The 23861-nt window shown below is 45.0% G+C and overlaps 1 protein-coding gene across 3 annotated transcripts in view; it reads right to left on the bottom strand.

Annotated features, from left to right (window-relative positions):
* Positions 1-23861, bottom strand: part of LOC140205159 (caldesmon-like) — a 182661-nt gene that overhangs the window by 73412 nt on the left and 85388 nt on the right. For all 3 annotated transcript variants that reach the window (XM_072272445.1, XM_072272444.1, XM_072272443.1), the window contains exons 3-4: positions 6392-6836; positions 483-622 (exon numbers count right to left, since the gene is read on the bottom strand). In XM_072272445.1, the coding sequence (XP_072128546.1) occupies positions 483-622; positions 6392-6836 (585 nt within the window). The remainder of the gene's footprint in view (positions 1-482; positions 623-6391; positions 6837-23861) is intronic.

Consider the following 23861-nt stretch of genomic DNA (forward strand, 5'->3'; position numbering starts at 1 on the left):
GTTAAATGCAGTTGTAAATTTCCTAGTTGGAAATTGCATGACATTCAAAGAGATACTGATTTCTCTCAGTGAACATGTTTTTAATTACAATAAAATAATTTCCATGAGATGTCTTTCATTGTATCTTTGACTAAAACAACAACCGAATAAACTGACTTGGAAGAGGTTGCATTTCCCTGAAAAAAAATGTCAGATTCAAATTTTGTTATAAAGATGAGTTGGAACTGAACAGGGTGGGGAGGGGGTGGTTAAAATGCTTAAAGGTATTTTCCCAACCAAGATGCTGTATAAAATGGGCAGGTGGTAGAAATTCATTCTCATTTTTAATCTGCTAAACTGCATGCACAATAGTAGAATCAACATATCCTTGCTTCTAAAATTCAAAACTTGAGAATGAAGTATCACAGTACTGCACTGCACACGATGCAAACAACTGGGAAGGGTTTTCCTTACTTGTTCTTTGCTACAATGCACAACATTACCTCAGTGTTGTCTTGGTCGTTCTGAGGCTATGATATGCTGTGGTTTTATTCTGCATGTCGTCATTTTCAACTTCATAATGATGAAGCTCAGTCCATGATCTGGCTGGATTGGACAGCTTGGCCTCATTCTCTTTTGGTCTCTGCATGGAAGACAGTAAAATAAGGACTCTGTGAATTCAGGTTTCAAACATAATCTGATTAATTTTTGAATTCAATCATGTTAGTACAGGGGTCTGAAACGTCTCCCCCAACATCATTAATAAGTGCCCTTAGATTAGGCACAGGATAAAGCTCTTGTTGGATAAACTAGAGTTTATTACCATCCTCAGAGCAGCACGTTGTACATCTTGAAGGTTCAAATTATCACACAGAACCACATACAAAATGCTGGAGGAACTTGGCAGGTCAGGAAGGGAATAAACAGACAATGTTTCAAGCCGAGACCCTTCATTAGGACTGCAAAGGAAGGGGGAAGTTGTCAGAATGGAAAGGTGGGGGAAGAGGAAGGAATACTAGCTAGAAGATGGTAGGTTAAGACAGGTTGGGAGGGGGTTGGAGAGTGGGTGAAATGAGAAGCTGGGAGGTGGTAGCTGGAGAAAGTGCTGAAAAAAAGGCATCGGATTGGAGAGGAGAGTGGGTCATGGGAGAATGGGGAGGAGGTGAGGAAAAATTACTGTAAGTTAGGGAAACCGATGTACATTCTATCAAGTTGGATGCCACCCAGATGGAACATGAGCTATTGCTCCTCCAAGTGCTCTCATCATGGTAGTAGAGGAGATCATGAACTGACGTGTTGGAATGGGAATGGGGATTGGAATTAAAATGGCTGGCCACAGAGAAGCCCTGCTTGTTGCGGATGGAGGGAAGGCACTTGACAAAGCTGTCCCTCATTCTACATTGGAGGGTTTACTTTGTTACTTCACCTGGAAGGATGGTTTGAGGCACTGAATGGAGGTGAGGGAGGAGGTGAATGGGCAAATGTAGCAATCTTCCACTTGCAGGGCTACGTGCCAGGAAGCAAATCAGTGGGGAGGGATGACTAGACAAGGGAATCACAGAGAGAGTGGTCCCTCTGGATAGCAGAGAGTGGAAGGGGGAGGTAGAGATGCATTTTGTGGTAGGATTCTGTTGAAGATGCTGGAGCTTGTGGAGAATGATCTATCACACAGACCTTCTTATGATAATATCATGCAATTTCAACAAATTATATCAAATCTAGTCCAGGTGTTGGGAACTGGATTAAAATTTGCCACACCCATTTATCAATTTTAATATCCAGATTGCACAAAGCTTTACCTACATGCAGTCCACCTACAAACCCAAAACTCAATAATCAGCTACTTGTATAAAGCACTGTTTCATTAGCATTACTTTGACAATTGTAAGTCAATTGCAACCCCCCCCCACCCCAATGCTGTAAGAGTCACCATGTCTAAGTTGGGTGCTATGTAAATATAATAGTTAACAATGGCATCTCACGGTGAATGAGTCAGAGAAAACAGGTCAGGGGAGGAGATTACTGTCCTTGGAGTTCTTGAAGCAAAAATATGATTATGATGGACAGGTGAAAGAAAATGATTTATTTATCCGCATATCTCAACAAGTGATCGATTTCGCCACTTAAATGAGTCTACATTCCAACAGACCAACAGTGTCAAATGAAGTTGCACACATCAAAGTTGCTGGTGAACACAGCAGGCCAGGCAGCATCTCTAGGAAGAGGTACAGTCGACATTTCGGGCCGAGACCCTTCGTCAGGACTAATTGAAAGAAGAGCTTGTAAGAGATTTGAAAGTGGGAGGGGGAGAGGGAGATCCAAAATGATAGGAGAAGACAGGAGGGGGAGGAATGGAGCCAAGAGCTGGACAGGTGATTGGCAAAAGGGATAGGAGAGGATCATGGGACAGGAGGCCCAGGGAGAAGGAAAAGGGGGAGGGGGGGGAACCCAGAGGATGGGCAAGGGGTATAGTCAGAGGGACAGAGGGAGAAAAAGGAGAGAGAGAAAGAATGTGTGTATATAAATAAATAATGGATGGGGTACGAGGGGGAGGTGGGGCATTAGCAGAAGTTAGAGAAGTCAATGTTCAAGCCATCAGGTTGGAGGCTACCCAGATGGAATATAAGGTGTTGTTCCTCTAACCTGAGTGTGGCTTCATCTTTACAGTAGAGGAGGCCGTGGATAGACATATCAGAATGGGAATGGGATGTGGAATTAAACTGTGTGGCCACTGGGAGATCCTACTTTCTCTGGCGGACAGAGCTTAGGTGTTCAGCAAAGCGGTCTCCCAGTCTGCGTCGGGTCTCGCCAATATATAGTAAGGCCACATCGGGAGCACCGGACGCAGTACATCACCCCAGTCGACTCACAGGTGAAGTGTTGCCTCACCTGGAAGGACTGTCTGGGGCCCTGAATGGTGGTAAGGGAGGAAGTGTAAGGGCATGTGTAGCACTTGTTCCGCTTACAGGGATAAGTGCCAGGAGGGAGATCAGTGGGGAGGGATGGGGGGGAACGAATGGACAAGGGAGTTGCGTAGGGAGCGATCCCTGCAGAAAGCAGAGAGGGGGGAGAGGGGGGACAGGGGGAGGGAAGGTTGTGCTTAGTGGTGGGATCCCGTTGGAGGTGGCGGAAGTTACGGATAATTATATGTTGGACCCGGAGGCTGGTGGGGTGGTAGGTGAGGACAAGGGGAACCCTATTCCTAGTGGGGTGGCGGGAGGATGGAGTGAGAGCAGATGTGCGTGAAATGGGGGGGATGCGTTTGAGAGTAGAGTTGATGGTGGAGGAAGGGAAGCCCCTTTCTTTAAAAAAGGAGGCCATCTCCCTCGTTCTGGAATGAAAAGCCTCATCCTGAGAGCAGATGCGGTGGAGACGGAGGAATTGCGAGAAGGGGATGGCATTTTTGCAGGAGACAGGGTGAGAAGAGGAATAGTCCAGATAGCTGTGAAAGTCAGTAGGCTTATAGTAGACATCAGTAGATAAGCTGTCTCCAGAGATAGAGACAGAAAGATCAAGAAAGGGGAGGGAGATGTCGGAAATGGACCAGGCAAACTTGAGAGCAGGGTGAAAGTTGGAGGCAAAGTTAATGAAGTCAATGAGCTCAGCATGCGTGCAGGAAGCAGCGCCAATGCAGTCGTCGATTTAGCGAAGGAAAAGTGGGGACAGATACCAGAATAGGTTTGGAACATAGATTGTTCCACAAAGCCAACAAAAGGGCAGGCATAGCTAGGACCCATACGGTTTGGAGGAAGTGGGAGGAGCCAAAGGAGAAATTATTAAGAGTAAGGACTAATTCCGCTGGACACAGCAGAGTGATGTTAGAGGGGAACTGATTAGATCTGGAATCCAAAAAGAAGCGGAGAGCTTTGAGACCTTCCTGATGGGAGATGGAAGTATATAGGGACTGGACATCCATGGTGAAAATAAAGCAGTGGGGGCCAGGGAACTTAAAATCATCGAAAAGTTTAAGAGCATGAGAAGTGTCACAAACATAGGTAGGAAGGGATTGAACAATGGGGGATAAAACCGTGTTGAGGTATACAGAAACGAGTTCGGTGGGGCAGGAGCAAGCTGAGACAATAGGTCTGTCAGGACCTGCAGGTTTGTGGATCTTGGGTCAAATGAAGTTGCTTTAGTTATTGTTACTGAATTAGCAGTAAGTTCTATACATTAGAAAAGGGAAAAAAAAAATAGCATGCATGTTTCAAAACAGAATAAAGAATAGAAAATGCCCGGGACACACAATAAACCATGAATCAGATACAAGAAATGTTTCTGATAGGGTCCTCCTTGAGAATATGGACTGAAAGAATGGGTTTTCCTATTTCTTACTTTTTTGACATAGATGGAGACTATTTGGTTCAGTGTTAATGCTGACTCTCCGAACTACTCTCCCACTTATTTCCAAATAATTATTGAATCTCACGTGCTTCAAGTTTAAAGTACTGCTTTCCCGATGATCCCCTGCACATCTTGACATCTATTTACTAATGATTAACATACAAGTGCATACATCAGCTGTGTCTCCCTCATTCCTCCAAGATAGAGGGGGGAGTCTCAGTGTGCACCTCTGTGTGGTGTGCAAATTGTCCCGTATCGGACCGCAAAACACTCTAGCGTATGATGAAAACTGCCCAGCGGATTATCGGCACGCAATTGCCCACCATTGAGAACATCTACCATAAACGCTGCCTGGGCAGGGCGAAAAGCATTATCAAGGATGCATCTCCCACCCTAACCATGGACTTTTTACTCTCCTCCCATCCGGTAGGCGCTACAGGAGCCTCCGTTTCCGCACCAGCAGGCACAGGAAGAGCTTCTTCCCTGAGGCTGTGACACTGCTGAACCTCACATCACAGCGCTAAGCAGTATTGCACCCATATTTATGTGTGTTTTATATTTTATATTTTTGTATTTTATACTTTTATATATTTTACACTTTTTGTATTTTATATTTGTGTGTTGTAGCACTTTTTATTTGCAGTTATTTTGTAAATAACACTATTTCTGGTTAGATGCTAACTGCATTTCATTGGCTTTGTATCTGTACTCAGCACAATGACAATAAAGTTGAATCTAATCTAATCTAATCAAGATGAGATTGCCCTTGCCACTACTAACCAGGCCCTAGAACCTGGCTTGGTGACGACAAGATGGTTATTTGCTCACTTCCACTGATATCTCTGCCTTATCAGTCATTCACTTCTCACCCTTACCCAAGACAAAGGGCGATTCACCATTATGCTTAGCATGATGATAGGGATCGGCTTAGACTTGTAACCACTGACCTTGCAGCAGTGGAATCAAAAGGTAGTAAATATTTGGGCTGATCTGGCTTTAGTAAAGTTATATTTCTTGATCCAAATGGCTCAGTCAGTATCCCTTATTGTCACATCAAGGATCTGAAATAAGCCAACCCACAATGAAATATCACACCTTTGGCATTAAAAGCACTCAAATATAAAGAAGCACACCCTGGAGAATGGTAGAACAATATGTTACAGTGCATCTGGCATTTAATGCCCACTGACACAAAATGGATGATGTGCTCACTACTATCACCAAGTAGCCACATAAGCCTCTACTTTTGCGAACTGACATATTTAATTTGATTATCTTAACTTTTCATAGCGCATTTCAGCAGGAGGCTTCTGGATCCAAGGTATACCATGAAGACTGATGATAGTGATATTATGAATGAAGATTAGGAGTTGTGTGGAAGGGTAAGTAAATATATTGGGTCCATTTTTTCAGTTGAGGAAGACTAGCACATCAGACAATCCAGGAAATGTAACGCTAAATCAGGGACAAAGATTTGCCAAAACAGGGCTGAATGACTACCAAGGAAAATAGATGAAAGGAACGGATGAAATATTCCTTTCATTCCCTCCCAATCTGGGAACATTACTTTAAAATTGTGTATGCCACTCTGTCATTTAAAGCACTGTGTACATAACAATCAACTCAGGTGAAATTGAAAAAATATACACCAGATAACTTTGAAATTTTTTCAGTGATTCAGAGAGAAATTCCTGGCATTTATAACCAGGGGAATTGGTAGGTAAAGAGAGAGAGAAAAAATTGTTGGGCAAATCAAGGAGTGGGTCAAAGCTCAAAAACGTACAGCAAAATCTAAAGCAGGGATTCCTAACCTAGAGTCCATGGACGCCTCAGTTAATGGTAAGGCTCCATGGCTTAAAAAAAGATTGGGAACCGCTGATCTAAGGGTATTCCTATTGAACAGTGCAACAACTGAGAATAAATTGATCTACTTCAATTAGGTTCTAAGGATAGGCACAAAACTGATTGATTGAAAGCCATTAACACTATATAATGGGGTCATCACAATTACTGAACCTATCAGAAAATTCTAACAGACCAAAAATTTGTAGGAGTTGGCTTCTTATTTTACCTTTCCTATTTCCATTGTCCATCTCTCTTTCTCTGTTTTGTCCTGGTCCAATCGTTCTCTGTCTTCTCTCAGGTACTTCAACCTTTGTCTGTCTTCTTTTTGAGCTCTCTCCATCTCTGCCTTCTCTCTTTGCTTCCTTTCATACTCGCGCTGTTGATAGTTTGCTTCCTCTTGCTCTTGTTCCCGTTGGAGCATCCTTCTTTCCTCCTCCTCCTCCACCTGCCACCTTTTCAGTTTACCGATACCCAGCTCCCTCTGGTCCTCTTGCTCTCTTCTTTCTCTAGCAAAACTATTCTCCATGGCCGATTCATTGACATGGTCTTCCTCTGTGAATCCCAACTCCTCCCTACGTTTCTGCCGACGCTCTTCTCTCCTCTGAGTCCAGTCACTGAAACCTTCGTCCTCATCCAGGGCAGAATTGGTTGACTTGGAACTTAAGACGTATCTGTGATTAACCAAGAGAAAAAAAGAAATAAATAAAAACCCCTATTTATTAATGTTTGGTAGTTTCAAGCTTAGAAGTATGATTGAATAAATTAACACTTAATTACCACTGCTGCACAGTGCCGCAGTGTGTATCATATACAAAACACACTGCAGGTACTTGTCAGATTACTCCGACAGCACCTTCCAAATCCCTGAACTCTACCACGGAGAAGAACAGGCAGTATGTATTTGGGAATTTCACCTCATACCTCACCAAGCTGTACACCTTTATGATTTGAATATTCAGTACAGTGGTTTATTGCCTGTATATTACTTCCCTGTCCTACTGCATTGTGGGAGTACTTTCACCAGAAGGTCTGGAGCTGTTCAAAGTGGCAGCTCACCACAACTTGAGGGAAAACAGCAACACGTAATAGACAATAAATGTGGCCTTGCCATTGATACCAGATTCTGAAAAGGAATATTAACTAAAACTGATCATCACAAAAATACCTTTGAATCTGAACTATTCCATATCGATAACACAAAGTCGGATTTATTTCGCCAAACAGTTTGCTTACCAAGGACAATATGGATTGATAAAGTTGACACGCAAGCCCAGTTGGCAATTCTTCAGGTTGGGCAAGGGAAGCAGGTCACGTGATGACTATATACAGTCAAGTTCTCCCATGATGCAAGCAGCTGTCTCTCCACATATTTAGTCTGAGCAGCAGAGCCTGGTCTATGATGTTTTAAACCTCATTATCAATGGAGAAAGCCTTTATCTGTTCAGTTTTAGAGTTACTTGATTTTCAATGGCACTAAACTATTGTGACTATTGTTTACATGGTGGCATCTGCATTACGAAACCCCAATTAGCATGTTATTAATGAGGTTCTCGTTGTCTTCGAGAGCAGCTCATCTGGCCAATAGCAGCGTGTTCAAAGGGCAACCAATGGGAATTCAATGGGAAGATCATCAAAGAGAAAGCTGTAAGAACCAGTGCCTGCTGGTCTCTGAGCCTTAGATTTCAAAGGAGAAATTAGGACCTGTCACTTAAGAGGACATTAGAGAAACATGGTATTGGTGTTCAGAATTATTATACAAGGAAGAGTTGTACAAGTTGAACAGAGCCTGAATAAAAATATCTCTGTCAAAAGTGTTACATACCCCGTAACTGGGTTGCTAAACCAGCAGAAATGGATCACTCAGTTGGAGTCTGGATTACTAGAACTAAGAAAGTTTTATTAAAGAAACAAGCAACACAGTACTCTAATCAAAAGGACAATAAATGCAACAGTTCAGCAATGATAAACACACATGAATTAGGATAACAGGATCAATCAAGCTCTATCGTCGACTAGGGGTAAATGACCAGTTTCAAAGTGACGCAAAGTTCAGTTCAGTTCACAGTAATCACTGCCGTGGGAAATGGACAGTGGGGGAAAGGAGAGAGAGAGCAAACGAATGAATATTCAAATGGCTTCCACACAGACCTTCGATATTCTTCGCAGTCAGATTTCGGGCGAGCCCTTTGTGATGTCTTCTGAGGTCACCGACCGTGACCCCTCTGTTTCCAGATACGATCGTTTCTCTGCGGTGAACCTGGCACCCAGGCAAGGGCGGACACACACACCAGGTTCCCGCTGATCGTGCCTTTCCACCCTGTGCGTCTATGGCTTGGTCCCACGACCAGCCCTCCAAAACTTCCCACCGACTTATGGGAGGCGCACCGCTTCCAGGGTCTCGTTACCTCGTGGTGTCGTGTGTGTCTTACCTTAGCGAACCTGTCCCTTTTTATCCTCCTGCTGGGGTATCGCCTGTCTATCACTTCAAACAGTTCAGGGTTCAAAGGGGGAGCCGATCTTGACAGCTCTCCTTCCGTTAAACTCTCCCGTCCCTTCATTAACATCTCCAAATGCTGCTCCATTGTTTTCCTTATCTCTCTTTCTCCTGAAGACAGGTGGCAGACCAACTGCTGATCCCACTGGTGCCAGCACAGGACAGCTAACATCTTAATCTATGTGTATTCTCGTCACACCTCCCACCTTTAAGGATTTTTACCGGGGTAAAAATTACAAACATGAATACATTATTTGATACACACAAATATACATCTTTATCAGCTATTTGGCTAATACAGCGAATTTGAAGTTGTCAACACCTGACAGACAGTCAGCCATCACATTTTCTGTTCCTTTGATATGTGTTATTAATAATCCCTTAGACCAGGCTCCAACTTAGCAAACTTCATAGTGGCCAAAAACACTGATGAATTGCGATCAATGTAACCTCTCATTGGGTTTCGTCCCGGACCACAATAACAAGGGTCGTCCCATTCCGACTTAGCTTTCTCTCGCAAGGGCTTAGTAGGAGGGGGAGGGGTAGTAACCACAGAGTTATTGCAAAACTTCCTACAGTACCCCACCATCTCCAAGAGCCTTCTGGGGGCCCTCTTGTCTGTCGGGGTTGGGAGGTCAGCGATAGCCTGCACTGTAGCTTGCATCGCTGCCAGCTGCCCCTGTGTCACCACAATTCCCAGGTAAGTGACCTTGGTGTGGCCGAACTCATTATTTTCAAGGTTCACTATCAAGCTGGCTTCAGACAGCCGTATCACATCGCCAATACACACCTCTGTGTTCGTCAGCCCTTTCGTCACTGAATTACTCATTCTATAGGGCTGTTGCTCACTAGGCTGACCTAGCGTAACAAACACCACCCAGCGTCCCAGTTCTTTGCATCGCCTCAGGACAATCAAACACACGTGTGCGAGTCGTTTAATTTCTTCTCCTAAAGAGTCGCCTTGTTCGGGGATTAAGGGAGAGACCTTATCAGCAGAGCTGGCCAAAACAATAGCCTTCTCCCATCTGGTGGGTACCATACTCATCTTTTCAAAATGGTTTTTTTTCTCTTATCAGGGGGACCCTAGCTTCATTGATTTCTGCGCTAACACCGACTAGGTTTGTTAGCATATCAAAAGCCTGTGACCGTCTCAGTTCGCGTCTGCCATAATCAATAACATCCTTCCTCCTGTGCAGCTGGTAAACCCCTTTCATGATTCCACCAACTGTTTCCTCCAGCACCGCGAAATGTCCACCAGGGGGTACCTTGTGGGCCAGGTTAAAAATCTCATCCCATAACTCTTTTGCACCACCCCTCATTCCTCATCTGCGGGTACGGTACTTGGTCTCCCTTTCTTCCTTAGCACTTCCTCCTCCACACAATAGCCTACTGGTTCCCTTTTTAATTCTGCACCAGAGTGAGCTGTCTCCGCCAAAACCATCAGCCCCTCGTCTCGCTCCTGTGCCTGCACAAATTCTTTCCTGGCTAATGCTAAGTCTGTCTCAGCTCCCTCACTACCTCTTGCCTCACTACACTCCTTCTTTTCACTTTCTACCCCCTTCTCGTACAAGGCTGGCAGAAACGTCTCAGCTAAATTTACTTCAGCAGTCCCGTGATGAACCTGTGAGTCCATGGGCGGGGCCTCAATGCTGGCAGGCTGACCTGTCAATCTCACGGCTGGGAACACGATTCCCCCGGCGAGGTCATTACCAAGCAAGACCTCCACGCCTTTCATCGGTAATTCGGGCCTCACCCCGATCGTGACTAGTCCAGAGACCAGGTTGCTTTGTAGGTGTATCTGGTGCAAAGGGACGGCCTCTGTCCTTCCCCCAATACCTTTGACCTTGACCTCCCCAGTCTGGGTCTCTGAGCTAAACTCTACTACACTCTTCAGTATCAGTGACTGACACGCTCCCGTGTCTCTCCAGATCCGCACTGGAACTGGTTTTAACCCCTCCTTCACTGACACCAATCCGGCCGAGATAAACCTCTCGCGCCTTTCCTGAACTTTGGCAGACCTTTCCTCTCCTAGCGGTTCGTTTACCAGCTCGATACAGCCAGTCAAAATCGCCGTTTTTCCTTTTCCCGTCTCCTTCTTTGGGGCAAAGCACCTGGATGCAAAGTGTCCGACTTTCCCACAATTATAACAGACGACCCCAGGAGACTTCCTACCAGACTGCTCCCGGTCTACCTTATCCTTCTCACCAGTCCCCAGCTTACTTTCTGACTTTTCTGGCGGACTCTCCCCGCCGTCCTGACTACCCTTCTGGTAGCCTTTACTCAGGGCAAACTTCGTTTTATGCGTCAACGCATACTCACCCGCTAACTTAGCAGTTGCGGCTAACGTGCCTGCCTCTTTCTCATCTAGGTAGGGTCTCATTCCCTCAGGGACACAACCTTTAAACTGCTCAATCAGGATCAGCTGTAGCAGTCTGTCATAATCCCCATCTACCCCCTTCAAGGCGCACCAACGCTCACAATATGTCTGCATCTCACGGGCAAACTCTAAATACGTGCGGTCCCACTGCTTCCTCGCATTCCGGAACCTCTGCCGGTATGCCTCCGGGACCAACTCATAAATCCTGAGGATGGCCTCTTTCACCACCTCATACCTCTGGGCATCTTCCGCGGACAAAGCTGAGTAAGCTTGTTGGGCTTTCCCTTTCAGTACACTCTGAAGCAAAACAGCCCACTTATCCCTCGGCCAGTCCTGACTTGTAGCAACTTTTTCGAAATGGAGAAAGTACCGATCCACATCGGTATCGTCAAGTGGGGGAACCAGCCTAACCTCCTGGGTCACCCGGAACCCTCCACCTTGGTTCGGCACGGGACCCCGCTCTGTCCTTATCTTTAACTTCTCAAATTCCGTTTCCCTCTGTTTCTCCTCTCGCTCCATCTGTCTCTCTCTCTCTCTCCTGCCTTTCTAACTCTCTCTCCTGCCTTTCTAACTCCTCTTTCTCCTGCCTTTCTAACTGCTTCTCTTCGTGTTCTAACTGCCGTACCCGGAACTCGTGCTCGAGTCTCAGTTTTTCAAGCTGCACCTGTACTGCGTCTCTAGCAGGTTTTTCGATAGACACCACCTCCAGTTCCCCTTGGGGAAACACACCTTCAGATAAATAGTGCTCTAAGATAGCTCTGTGTATCTCCTCTCTCCTCATTGTCGACTTCCCCTTAACAAGATTCAACCGTTTGGCCACAGCTGCCAATTCCGCTTTCCTGGCATCCTCTAATGCCTCCAAGGTCGGTGCCTTTATAGATTCCTCAACCTCCATTTCTGCTGTTTGTCTTTTCTTTCTTTCGGGAATTTTAACCCAATCAATTTACTCCGTCCCAAATTTAGCGTTCAAAATCGTGGACGAGAACCCCACTTATGTTACGTACCCCGTAACTGGGTTGCCAAACCAGCAGAAATGGATCACTCAGTTGGAGTCTGGATTACTAGAACTAAGAAAGTTTTATTAAAGAAACAAGCAACACAGTACTTTAATCAAAAGGATAATAAATGCAACAGTTCAGCAATGATAAACACACATGTACACAGAATTAGGATAATAGGATCAATCAAGCTCTATCGTCGACTAGGGGTAAATGACCAGTTTCAAAGTGACACAGTTCAATTTAGTTCAGTTCAGTTCACAGTAATCACTGCCGTGGGAGATGGACAGTGGGGGGAAGGAGAGAGAGAGCAAACGAATGAATATTCAAACGGCTTCCACACAGACCTTCGATATTCTTCGCAGTCAGCTTTCAGGCGAGCCTTTTGTGATGTCTTCTGAGGTCACCGACCGTGACCCCTCCGTTTCCAGATACGATCGTTTCTCTGCGGTGAACCTGGTACCCAGGCAAGGGCGGACACACACCAGGTTCCCGCTGATCGTGCCTTTCCACCCTGTGCGTCTATGGCTTGGTCCCGCGACCAGCCCTCCAAAACTTCCCACCGACTTATGGGAGGCGCACCGCTTCCAGGGTCTCGTTACCTCGTGGTGTCATGTGTGTCTTGCCTTAGCAAACCTGTCCCTTTTTATCCCCCTGCTGGGGTATCGCCTGTCCATCACTTCAAACAGTTCAGGGTTCAAAGGGGGAGCCGATCTTGACAGCTCTCCTTCCGTTAAACTCTCCCGTCCCTTCATTAACATCTCCAAATGCTGCTCCATTGTTTTCCTTATCTCTCTTTCTCCTGAAGACAGGTGGCAGACCAACTGCTGATCCCACTGATGCCAGCACAGGACAGCTAACATCTTAATCTATGTGTATTCTCGTCACAAAAGTAATACGTCATAACACTCGTTTCACCAGGAGTTTTCATTGATGTTTTCATTCATGATTGGGCACACAAAAACATGCTGTAAATACGCAAATCACATCATTTTGGAATCTCTTGCAGTTCTCAGTGGTGGCCTATGTTATTATCTGAGACACAGTACAAGGAAAGTTAGATCTATCATGCCCAGCATCTGTTTGATAAGTCTGACAGTAGAGGGTTGTTTCTGTGGCTAGTTGTGGCCCGTGAGCAGCAATGCTGACAGCCTTGCTGTTATATGAGAATAATTTGGACGTGAATGTGGGAGGCATGATTGGTAAGTTTTCGGATGACACCAAGACTGGCAGAGTTGTTGATGGTGCAGAAGACAGTCTTGGTTTGCAGACAGATATGTGTTGCTGAAAGGGGCTGAAAAATGGTGGATGGAGTTTAAAACAGGTGAAAATGTGGGGAGGCATTGTGGGAGAACTAATAGGGTCAGGGCACATGATTCCTTTCTGAACAATGACATTCACAATTTCCGTCTTAACAAATCTCACCTTCTCTTACCCAATGAATCACTTTATTGAATTGCAGAACAAATTGTATGTACAGTGACCAAATTCATAGATAGTATTGTAGGTGTGGTCTCGGCAACATAAGGCATGCTTACTCTTGCATGACAATGTACTTGCACCATTCCACTCTATTTCCTGATCACTTCATTTTGTGCACAGGTTATCAGAAGCCCTTTTAAAACTTTTTGATTCCTCTGGGTCCTCCTTTTAGCACCCCTTCCCACACAGCATTGTATCATTAGCCAATGTTTGTTTTACACTCAGTTCTACGTACATCACTTCCCAATTATCCTTATCTAATAACTTACCACCAAGTTAATTATAACTTATTTATTCTCTCTTCCTATTTGCTGAACTTCATCCGCAATAATATATTACTCCAACACGCTGAGCCAGTATTTTATGTAATAAGCACTTACAAGGCACCTTACTGGATGCCTCACCTTGTGGATGCCTCACCTTGTAGATGCCTCATCTACAGCAAACCCGTATTTGTAAAGACAATGTAGGCATGACAGACCCCAGTTTCACTTTTTACAATATTTGAAGTCGTTTGCTGGAAATAGCATGTATAGTTATTATTCTTCCTGAATACTGCAACTAAAAGAATTTCTCTCCCAAGAATTTAGGCTGTGCCAGTTGCAGAGTCTCTGAAGATTATCTGCAGACTAGAGCCATGCTAAGTGTCAAGTAGCACAGACGCAGGAGAATTAACACTGAATTTTTATGCTAAATCTCTGAAACGTTTTTTAACGGTATAAGAAACAAGCATTCGTCCTGCTTTTAATTAGGTTGTAGATAACTTGCCAGCAAAAAGCTTGGCTCAGAAAGAAAGCAAACATTAATAGTGTGGTTTCCTGTTGTATAGTTTAATGTCTTTCAATGACTGCGTGTACTGTAATACAAGTTCATCATTGCAGCCACTGTGCGCTTTCTCTAGGAGAATCATTGAAACAAGATGTATGGCTAATTCCTTGTGTATTCTTTAAACTCAGTTTGGTCAATTGCCACAATACTTTGTGAACTGAGATCACATGAAATATCGAGCACAGAGTGAAGTGTCCTGCAAAGATTATTGTACATTCAAAGGGCATTGTGAACACCCTCATTCACTTCTGGCTTGCACCTTTCTGTAAATGTAACAATTAAGTTGATTATACAGCAATGCCACTGTGGTAAACCATATTTAAATGTTGTGTGACAAGAATACACATAGATTAAGATGTAGCTGTCCTGTGCCGGCATCAGTGGGATCAGCAGTTGGTCTGCCATCCGTCTTCAGGAGAGAGAGAGATAAGGAAAACAATGGAGCAGCATTTGGAGATGTTAATAAAGGAAGGAGAGCTGTCAAGAGCGGCTCCCCCTTTGAACCTTGAACTGTTTGAAGTGATGGACATACCCCAGCAGGGGGATAAAAAGGGGCAGGTTCGCTAAGGCAGGACACACACACGACACCCGAGGTAACAAGACCCTGGAAGCGGTGCGTCTCTCACAAGTCGGTGGGAAGTTTTGGAAAGGCACAATCGGCGGGAACCTGGTGTGTGTCCACCCTTGCCTGGGTGCCAGATTCATAGCAGGGAAACGATTCGTATCTGGAAACGGAGGGGTCACAGTCGGTGACCTCAGATGACATCACAAAGGACTCGCCCGAAAGCTGACTGCAAAGGTCTGTGTGGAAGTCGTTTTGAATATTCATTCGTTTTGCTCTCTGTCTCCTTCCCCCACACTGTCCATCTCCCATGGCAGTGATTACTGCGAACTGAACTGAACTAAATTGAACTGAACTTTGCGTCACTTTGAAACTGGTCATTTACCCCTAGACAACGATAGAGCTTGATTGATCCTGTTATCTGAATTCTGTGTACATGTATGTTTATCATTGCTGAACTGTTGCATTCATTATCCTTTTGATTAGAGTACTGTGTTGCTTGTTTCTTTAATAAAACTTTCTTCGTTCTAGTAATCCAGACTCCAACTGAGTGATCCATTTCTGCTGGTTTGGCAACCCAGTTACGGGGTACGTAACAGTTGTAACTGGGTTAACTGTCTGGACACACCCCTCTGCTGACTGTCCCTGTGGCTCCTCCCACAGACCCCTGAATAAAGACGATTTTGCCCTGCTCCTCTCCCTCAGACCAGGGGCAGACACTCAGCATGGAGGTCATGTCTTACTGCGAATAAAAGCCTTTCAGTATTTACCCTACTTCAGCCTTTTGGAAATTATTGAAGGTGCTTCAGCCACATTACAGGAACTATCACAAAATCTTGTCCGTAAATTATACTGATTTTTCCCCAGGATCATAGCTGACATGTGTTGAAGCATTGGTCATTTGAAGTCAGCAATTCTCCAGCATTGCAACTATTTCTCCATTCACTTTCCGAGCAGAAAAGATGGTTATAATTTATCAGTTGGAGCCTTTCTTGGTGCCCTGATACAAGGTCTTGATCTTCCATTTAGCATTACTTGAACTACTAACTTTAACTGGATGAGAAAATCTAAATAAAAATCTTATGAAAAGAGTGTGTCATTGTGATATTTATTTTATGAAAGTGGAGTAAAGACTCAACTGCATGTGTACATGTTGAGTTTTTTTTAATAGATTGCCAAGTAATTCAAGGGATCTGAAGATTCTAAAATGAATGATAACTTTGCTTCAGAATGGCATACGTTTCAAGTTTCACAAGGAATAGCCACAGACAACCAACAACATACATCAAGCAGAATATCTGATGACACTTACATCTGACTTAATAGAGGAGGAGGCAGTTGTTTTCGTCCTGTGAAACTTAACCCAGTTACGATACTGGAAAATGCTGACTTCAACTGAACAATGCTCCAACACACGTCAGCTTTGATTTTGGGGAAACACTGATATATCTTACAGACAAGATTTTTTTGTGATAGTTCCTGTAATGTGACATTGTCTATAATTACATTTAAAGATACAAGCCAGAAATTAATAAGGGTAACACACATAAAAATTGCTGGTGAACGCAGCAGGCCAGGCAGCATCTATAGGCTGAGGTACAGTCGACGTTTCGGGCTGAGACCCTTCGTCAGGACTAACTGAAAGAAGAGCTAGTGAGAGGTTTGAAAGTGGGAGGGGGAGGGGGAGATCTGAAATGATAGGAGAAGACAGGAGGGGGAGGGATGGAGCTAAGAGCTGGAAAGTTGATTGGCAAAAGGGATATGAGAGGATCATGGGACGGGAGGCCAAAGGGAGAAAGAAAGGGGGAGGGGGGAAGCTCAGAGAATGACAAGGGGTATAGTGAGAAGGACAGAAGGAGAAAAAGGGGGGGGGGAGGAGAGGAGGAGGAGGAGGAGGAGGAGGAGAGGAGGAGAGGAGGAGGACGAGGAGGAGGAGGAGGAGGAGGAAGAGAGAGAGAGAGATAGATAGATAGATAGATAGATAAATAAATAATAACAGATAGGGTACAAAGGGGAGGTGGGGCATTAGCGGAAGTTAGAGAAATCAATGTTCATGCCATCAGGTTGGAGACTACCCAGACGGAATATAAGGTGTTGTTCCTCCAACCTGAGTGTGGCTTCATCTTTACAGTAGAGGAGGCCGTGGATAGACATACCAGAATATGGGTGTTCACAATGCCCTTAGAATGTACAATAATCTTTGCAGGACCCTACAGAAAACCCTGGCAATTCTGGACAATGTTTCTCATCCTCTGCATGCTACCTTAGCTGAACAGAGAAGCACTTTTCGCAATAGACTAAGACAACTGTACTGCTCCAAAAAGCAACATACGAGGTTGTTCTTACCCTCAATTATTAGGCTCTATAATGAGTCAACCTATAGCTGGGGAAGTGATGACCCCACTCCTGTTAGACTGCTTGAGGTAACTTACTTTTTATTCTTTCTACTTCTCTTCTAATATTTATATCTGTGCACTTATAATGCTACTGTGACACTGGAATTTCCTTTGGGATCAATTAGATATCTATCTTTCTTCACTTTGAGCTGGACGTTTCATGTGATCTCAGCTTACAAAGTATTGTGGCAACTGACCAAACTGAGTTTAAAGAATACACAAGAAATTATCACAATAGTGCATTAAAAATGTCAAAATCAATAAATTGGGAAAACATATTGTTTTGATCTTGGAAGTCTTAGAAGATAATGTCATATTTTCCAGGTTCTGTTCTGAAACGTCTTTGGCACACAGGTCAATATGTTTGGGATCCTTCCTAGTACGGCACACTAAGTGAGGGAAGGTTAGGAAATGAATGGTAAGAAGAAAAAATAAGGAAAATAGTTTTGATACAGTATTTTACCATATTCCCCACTTTACTTAAATAACCATGTTAAATGCAGTGCCATGCATACAGAAAATTCATATAAACAGTTATGAAAGTTATTGAACAAGTTATCTATTCCTTGCTTCAAAGGAAAAACATTAATTTGATATGAGAACCACATTGAAATTGCGCCACAGGATCTTTAAATTGCACTTGAACAATTCGAACAAGCGGATGAGATTTTAGCTTAACATTTCAAACAAAAAGTGGTACAAACAGTAAGTGCATAAAGAACAGTATCCCACACGGCTGCAACAAACTGTCAGCCTGAAAGGTCAGGTTGTGAAAAATAACTTGGAACTCATGCCCTTCCTGCTGAGGAAAGAAATAAGTACTCACTTAGCTGTGTATTTAATATTACAATAATTTAAATTACGGGTTATATGTAAAAATACAATAAGTGCGTAAGTCATCACGCTACCTACACATGTGATATGTGCACAACTTGCTCGCTTAAAGTAAACTTGAATTACACTTGTACTTACAGACTCCTGGGAGTTTTGCTGAATTACAAAGTTTGTAGTCTAATGTTTTGAAGTTACAAGACATAACAGAACATTACAGGGCTGGTCTCTCTGGACCGAACAAGTGGGAACCTTGTTTAGGATGGGATGCAGCTCACTCATTATACCCAGACACAAAGAGCCTGCCTGCACTCATTATCAAGAGGAACAGTAACAGTCACTTAGCCTAGATAGCAGATGAGCACCAAGGACTAAAAACTATGTTCAATGAAAGTGATAGACAGAGAGAGGGGCGGGGGATTTTGTAAGTCAATGAGGGAGGCTGGGACATTGTTCATTTTCGTTTCACATTCTACTGAAGGGCTGAGTTCTAGCATTTGTCTGCAAGCAGTTTGCTGCAGGAACTCAGTGGGTGAAGTGGTATCTGGGGAGTGGACTGTCAACATCTTGGGTCAAAACCCTAAATCAAGACTAAGAATGGACATGCAGGTAGCTATAAATGAAGAGGGAGAATAATGAGACAGAGGTGATTGGTGGATCAAGAGATAAAGGATTATGAACAAATTAAACCAGGTAGGAGAGGACTTGAGTGGAATTAGAAGGCAGAAGCAGGTTTATGATAAATGGAAGTGCACACAAAGAATAACAAAAGAGGGGCAGTCAGAGACAAGTAAGGTTGAAGATGGAGACACCTGGGAGAATGATTAATAGGAACACAAAAGGCTAGCAGTGCTGGTATTTGTTAAGTAAGGGAGGTGATAGCCATTAAGGGAGAGATGGAAGGCAGATGGAACCAGAACCAGATGGCTAGGAGAAGAGAAAATATTTTTGTGGGAATGAGGAGGAGAATTGAATGGCATGCAGCGGAGAGCTTGGGATACCCATATTGGACACCTAGTCTGCATTGATCTGACTGATATAGAGGAGGCTATCTAAAGACCATTGGGTGCAGGAGATGGGATTGGAGGAGATGCATGTTAAACCTTGCATTACCTGGAAGGGCTGTTTAGGTCCCTGGATGGTACTAAGGGAGGGGGTGTAAGTGTTAAACCACCTGTCGCTGCAGGGGATAATGCCAGGGGTCAGGAAGTGGCAGGTGGGGAGGGATTTGGCTGAGGGAATAGTCCCTATGGAAGGCAGAAATGGGTGGGGTGCAAACAATGTGGAATATTCTTTGAAAATTCATTGGCTAGTCTTCCTGATACAGGTGACCGTTTCCCCAGTGTCAGAACTGTATTGATTCATATCAACAAATTAATTTTTCGAAATGCAGGAAGAAGTCACTACAGTACTTGCAGGAACACAACAAGTTCTGCAGATGTCTGAAATCTTGAGCAATACACACAAACTGCTGAGGAACTCAGCAGGTCAGATAGCATCTACGGAGGGAGATAAACAGTAAATTTTTTGGCTCAAAGCAAACAACACGAGTCCTGATGAAAGATCTCAGCCTGAAAGTGTTGTAATGTGAGCGTAATTAAAAGTAAGTTAATACTAGTTAGGATATCGGGGGGGGGGGGGTGGTTCTACTTCTGTTGTCCATCGTGTAAATAGTGTTCCCGCCATGCTGTACGGGTTGTGAAACCCTCTGTATATACGTAGCGTTTTGAAGTTCGAGATAAAGTTGTTTCTTTGGCATGAAGTTGTCAAGTGTGCCTTTTTCAAAGTAGAAGTTACCACATATTTTTGGCGACGAGGTGAACTGGTTTTGTGAACGTGTCGCCACGTTTTTCGAAGGGGAGCTTTCGCGTTCAGTATGGCTACGTTTGGAACTATCTGTGAATTCCTGGAAGAAGCCAAGGACTGGCTGGAGTATGAGGAGAGGTTGGGACACTTTTTCTGTGCTAATGGAATTACGGAGGAGGCTAAGAAGCGCTCTATTCTCCTGAGTGCGTGTGGGGCAAAGACTTACAAGCTAATAAGGAATTTAGCCGCACTGCGGAAACCGGGGAAAATTCCATTTGATGAGCTAGTGAAAATTGTGGGGAACCATTTCAATCCAAAACCTTCTGTGATAGTCCAACGGGGCAAGTTTCACAGCCGTTTGAGGAAGCCAGGTCAGTCCGTGGCCAATTTTGTGGCCGAGCTTCGGCAGCTGTCAGAGCATTGTGATTTCAATGCAGTGTTGGAAGATATGCTCCGTGATCGATTGGTATGCGACATTAATAATGCCGACAATACAACGCCACCTGTTAGGGGAAACCCCACCGTTGACTTTCAAGAAAGCCTAGAGATTGCCCAAGGCATGGAGATGGCTGCTAATAATGTTAAGGATATCGGGTCGCAGTCAGCGGCAGTGCACCAAGTCAAGAGGGAGACTGGTAAACAGGCAAAGCTGCTGGAATGTTTCCGGTGTGGAGGGACGCACTATGCAAATGATTGCAAATTCAAAGACACTGTCTGCCATGCTTGTCATAAAAAGGGACATTTAGCTAAAAAGTGCAGAAGTTCAAAGGGTAAGATTAAGCCTGGGCAGGGGAAAGCTCAACAGGCTCAGACAGCCACACACCATCTTGAAGATGCAGATAAAGAGACAGCGTGTGCCTACAACATGTTTGGAGTGGAAACAGATGAGGAACCACCGGAACCACATTACGCCACAGTCTTGATTCAGGGACTACTGCATCGGTCATTAGTGAGGAGACCTACAGGAGGACATGGGGGTCCAACCTGCCTCCCATTAGACCGTCAAAGCTCAAACTTAGGACCTATACGGGGCAGCCCATATCTCATTTAGGGGTGTTATATGTGGATATTTCAGCCGGGGGTCAGAAGGCTGAAGCTAGGCTACTGATAACTAAGAACAGGGGACCCAGTCTTTTGGGTCGCGATTGGCTTTGCAAAATCCGGCTAAACTGGCATGGAATTAAGTATGCACACACAACGGAGGACATTCTGCAGCGGTACAGTGACATTTTCAGGGACGAGCTGGGAACACTGTAAGGGCGTGACAGTGAAACTCCATGGCGACCCTGAGGCTGCACCACATTTTTTAAAGCCCAGGTCGGTGCCCTATGCCATGAAAGGCAAAGTCGAGGAGGAGTTGGAACGTTTACAGAGGCTGGGCATTATTAAGCCCATCCAGTTTTCAAGGTGGGCGGCTCCCATCGTTCCAGTACTGAAGGCAGACAAAACGGTGAGGATATGTGGGGATTATAAGCTTACGGTGAATCAGGTCTCTAGGCTGGAGGAGTACCCATTGCCATGGGTGGATGACCCGTTTGTGACTCTATCGGGGGTAAGCTGTTCACAAAGCTGGACATGAGCCACGCCTACCAACAGCTGCTGCTCAATGAGAATTCCAAGGAGTACATCACTATTAATACGCACAGGGTTTTTTCAAATACAATCGCCTGGTGTTTGGAGTGGCGTCCAGCCCTGCCATTTTCCAAAGGACAATGGACACTTTGCTGCAGCGGATTCCGCACGTAGCAGTGTACCTTGATGATATTTTGATCATGGGAGCTACGGAGGCGGAGCATCTGGCTAACTTAGAACGGGTGCTGAAGAGGCTCTCAGACGCAGAGCTGTGGTTGAAACGCCAAAAATGTGTGTTCTTGGCATCAAGTGTGACTTACCTGGGACACAAGATCACAGCCGAGGGGCTTTGCCCTGTGGAGGACAAAGTGAGAGCTAAAAAGGAAGCCCCAAGCCCTAAGACCGTCACGGAACTCAGATCATTTTTGGGCATAGTGAATTATTATGACAAGTTTCTTCCAGACCTCTCAAGGGTTTTGATCCTACTGTATAAGCTGCTTCACAATGACACTAAGTGGCAATGGGGTGAAGAGCAGGAGAAAGCTTTCAAGGAAGTGAAAGAACTCCTCCATTCAGCAAAGCTGCTTGTTCACTATGACCCAGACAAGGAGATCACCCTGGCATGCGATGCCTCGCCCTATGGAGTCGGGGCAGTTCTCTCACATGTAATGGAGGACCGTTCAGAGAAGCCTATTGGTTTTGCTTCACGTACCCTGACAGCTGCAGAGAAAGGATATTCACAGCTAGACAAAGAAAGTCTGGCCATTGTTTTTGCGGTCAAACGCTTTCATCAGTACTTTTATGGACGGGTATTTACAACTTATACGGACCATAAACCACTGATGAGCCTGTTCAGTGAGACTAGAGGCATCCCACCGCTAGCCTCAGCCAGGATACAGCGTTGGGCTCTTACATTGTCAGCCTACCTGTACACTATAGTGTACAGAGCAGGTGGAAGTAATGCAAATGCTGATGCACTGAATCGACTACCTTTACCTGAGACACCTGTTACTACACGTGTGCCTCCAGAGACTGTGTTTACATTGGAGAGGCTGTCAGACACCTATACAGGCAACCCAGATCAAGCAGTGGACAGAGAGGGACCCAGTCCTGTCCCAAGTCAAGACTTCTCTTTTACAAGGTTGGCCCAGAGTCGTGGAAAGAGAGGAACTGAGGTCTTATGCCAAACGCAAGACAGAACTCAGTCTGCAGGATGGCTGCATTTTCTAGGGAGCGAGGGTCATTGTGCCTCTTCCTGGCCGTTCACAGATTGTGGAGGAAATTCACGAGGCTCACCCAGGAGTGTCTCGGATGAAAAGCCTTGCAAGATCCTATGTTTGGTGGCCAGGAATGGATCAGGATCTGGAGAACAAGGTAAAATCATGCACGCAATGTCAGACTAATCAGAATATGCCACCACCAGCTCCTGGTCTAGGCTACATTTGGACTTTGCTGGCCCTTTTATGGGGCAGATGTTTCTTGTCATGGTAGAGGTGCATTCTAAATGGATCGAAGCTCATATCATGAGCAACATCGCAGCCCCCTCAACCATAGACAAACTCAGGCAAGTGTTTGCAGTCCACGGGTTGCCTGACACTCTGGTCACTGTTAACGGCCCGACGTTCACTAGTGAACTGTTCAGTGAGTTCATGCGGCACAATGGCATTCGTCACATTCGGACGGCCCCTTTCCACCCAGGCTCAAATGGTTTGGCTGAGTGGGCTGTTTAGACAGTGAAGGCAGGCCTGAAGCGAATGACAGGGGACTCCCTTAGCATGCGGCTTTCACGTTTCTAAGTACCACCTCACACCACAGACTACGACTGCCCGCACTCCAGCAGAGATGCTGATGGGGCGTAGGCCCAAGTCAAGATTGGACCTGCTGCGCCCAGACATGAAGATGAAAGTGGAGAGAAAGCAGGAAAAACAGAAGGAGGGACATGATCAACATGCACGAGAGAGACAGTTAAAACCTGATGACAATGTCTATGTGAGAAACAATCAGCAATGTCTGCCTGGGGTTATTCTTAAGCAGAGTGGTCCCGTCTCCTATGTTGTTAAGCTGACTGATGGTTGTGTTTTCTGCTGACATCAGGACCATGTGCGCCTGCGTCATGATACCGGCTCAGAGGCAGACAGTTCCATGGAGTTTCCATTTGTGAGACAGACTACGGTGGAAGCATGTCCACCAGTGACTTTGCCAGAGGGAGAGACGCCGGCAGAGGGGTCGGGGTCCCCTGAGGAGGATGGATATTCTCATGCAGACACACAGACCCCTCTCATGCCCCCAAAACCAGATCAACCCAAAACACCATCACCAGCGGTGCCTGCTGGGTCACCGGCTGTAGTGC

Source organism: Mobula birostris, chromosome 11 (genome assembly GCF_030028105.1).
Source record: "Mobula birostris isolate sMobBir1 chromosome 11, sMobBir1.hap1, whole genome shotgun sequence".
Lineage (NCBI taxonomy): Eukaryota > Metazoa > Chordata > Chondrichthyes > Myliobatiformes > Myliobatidae > Mobula > Mobula birostris.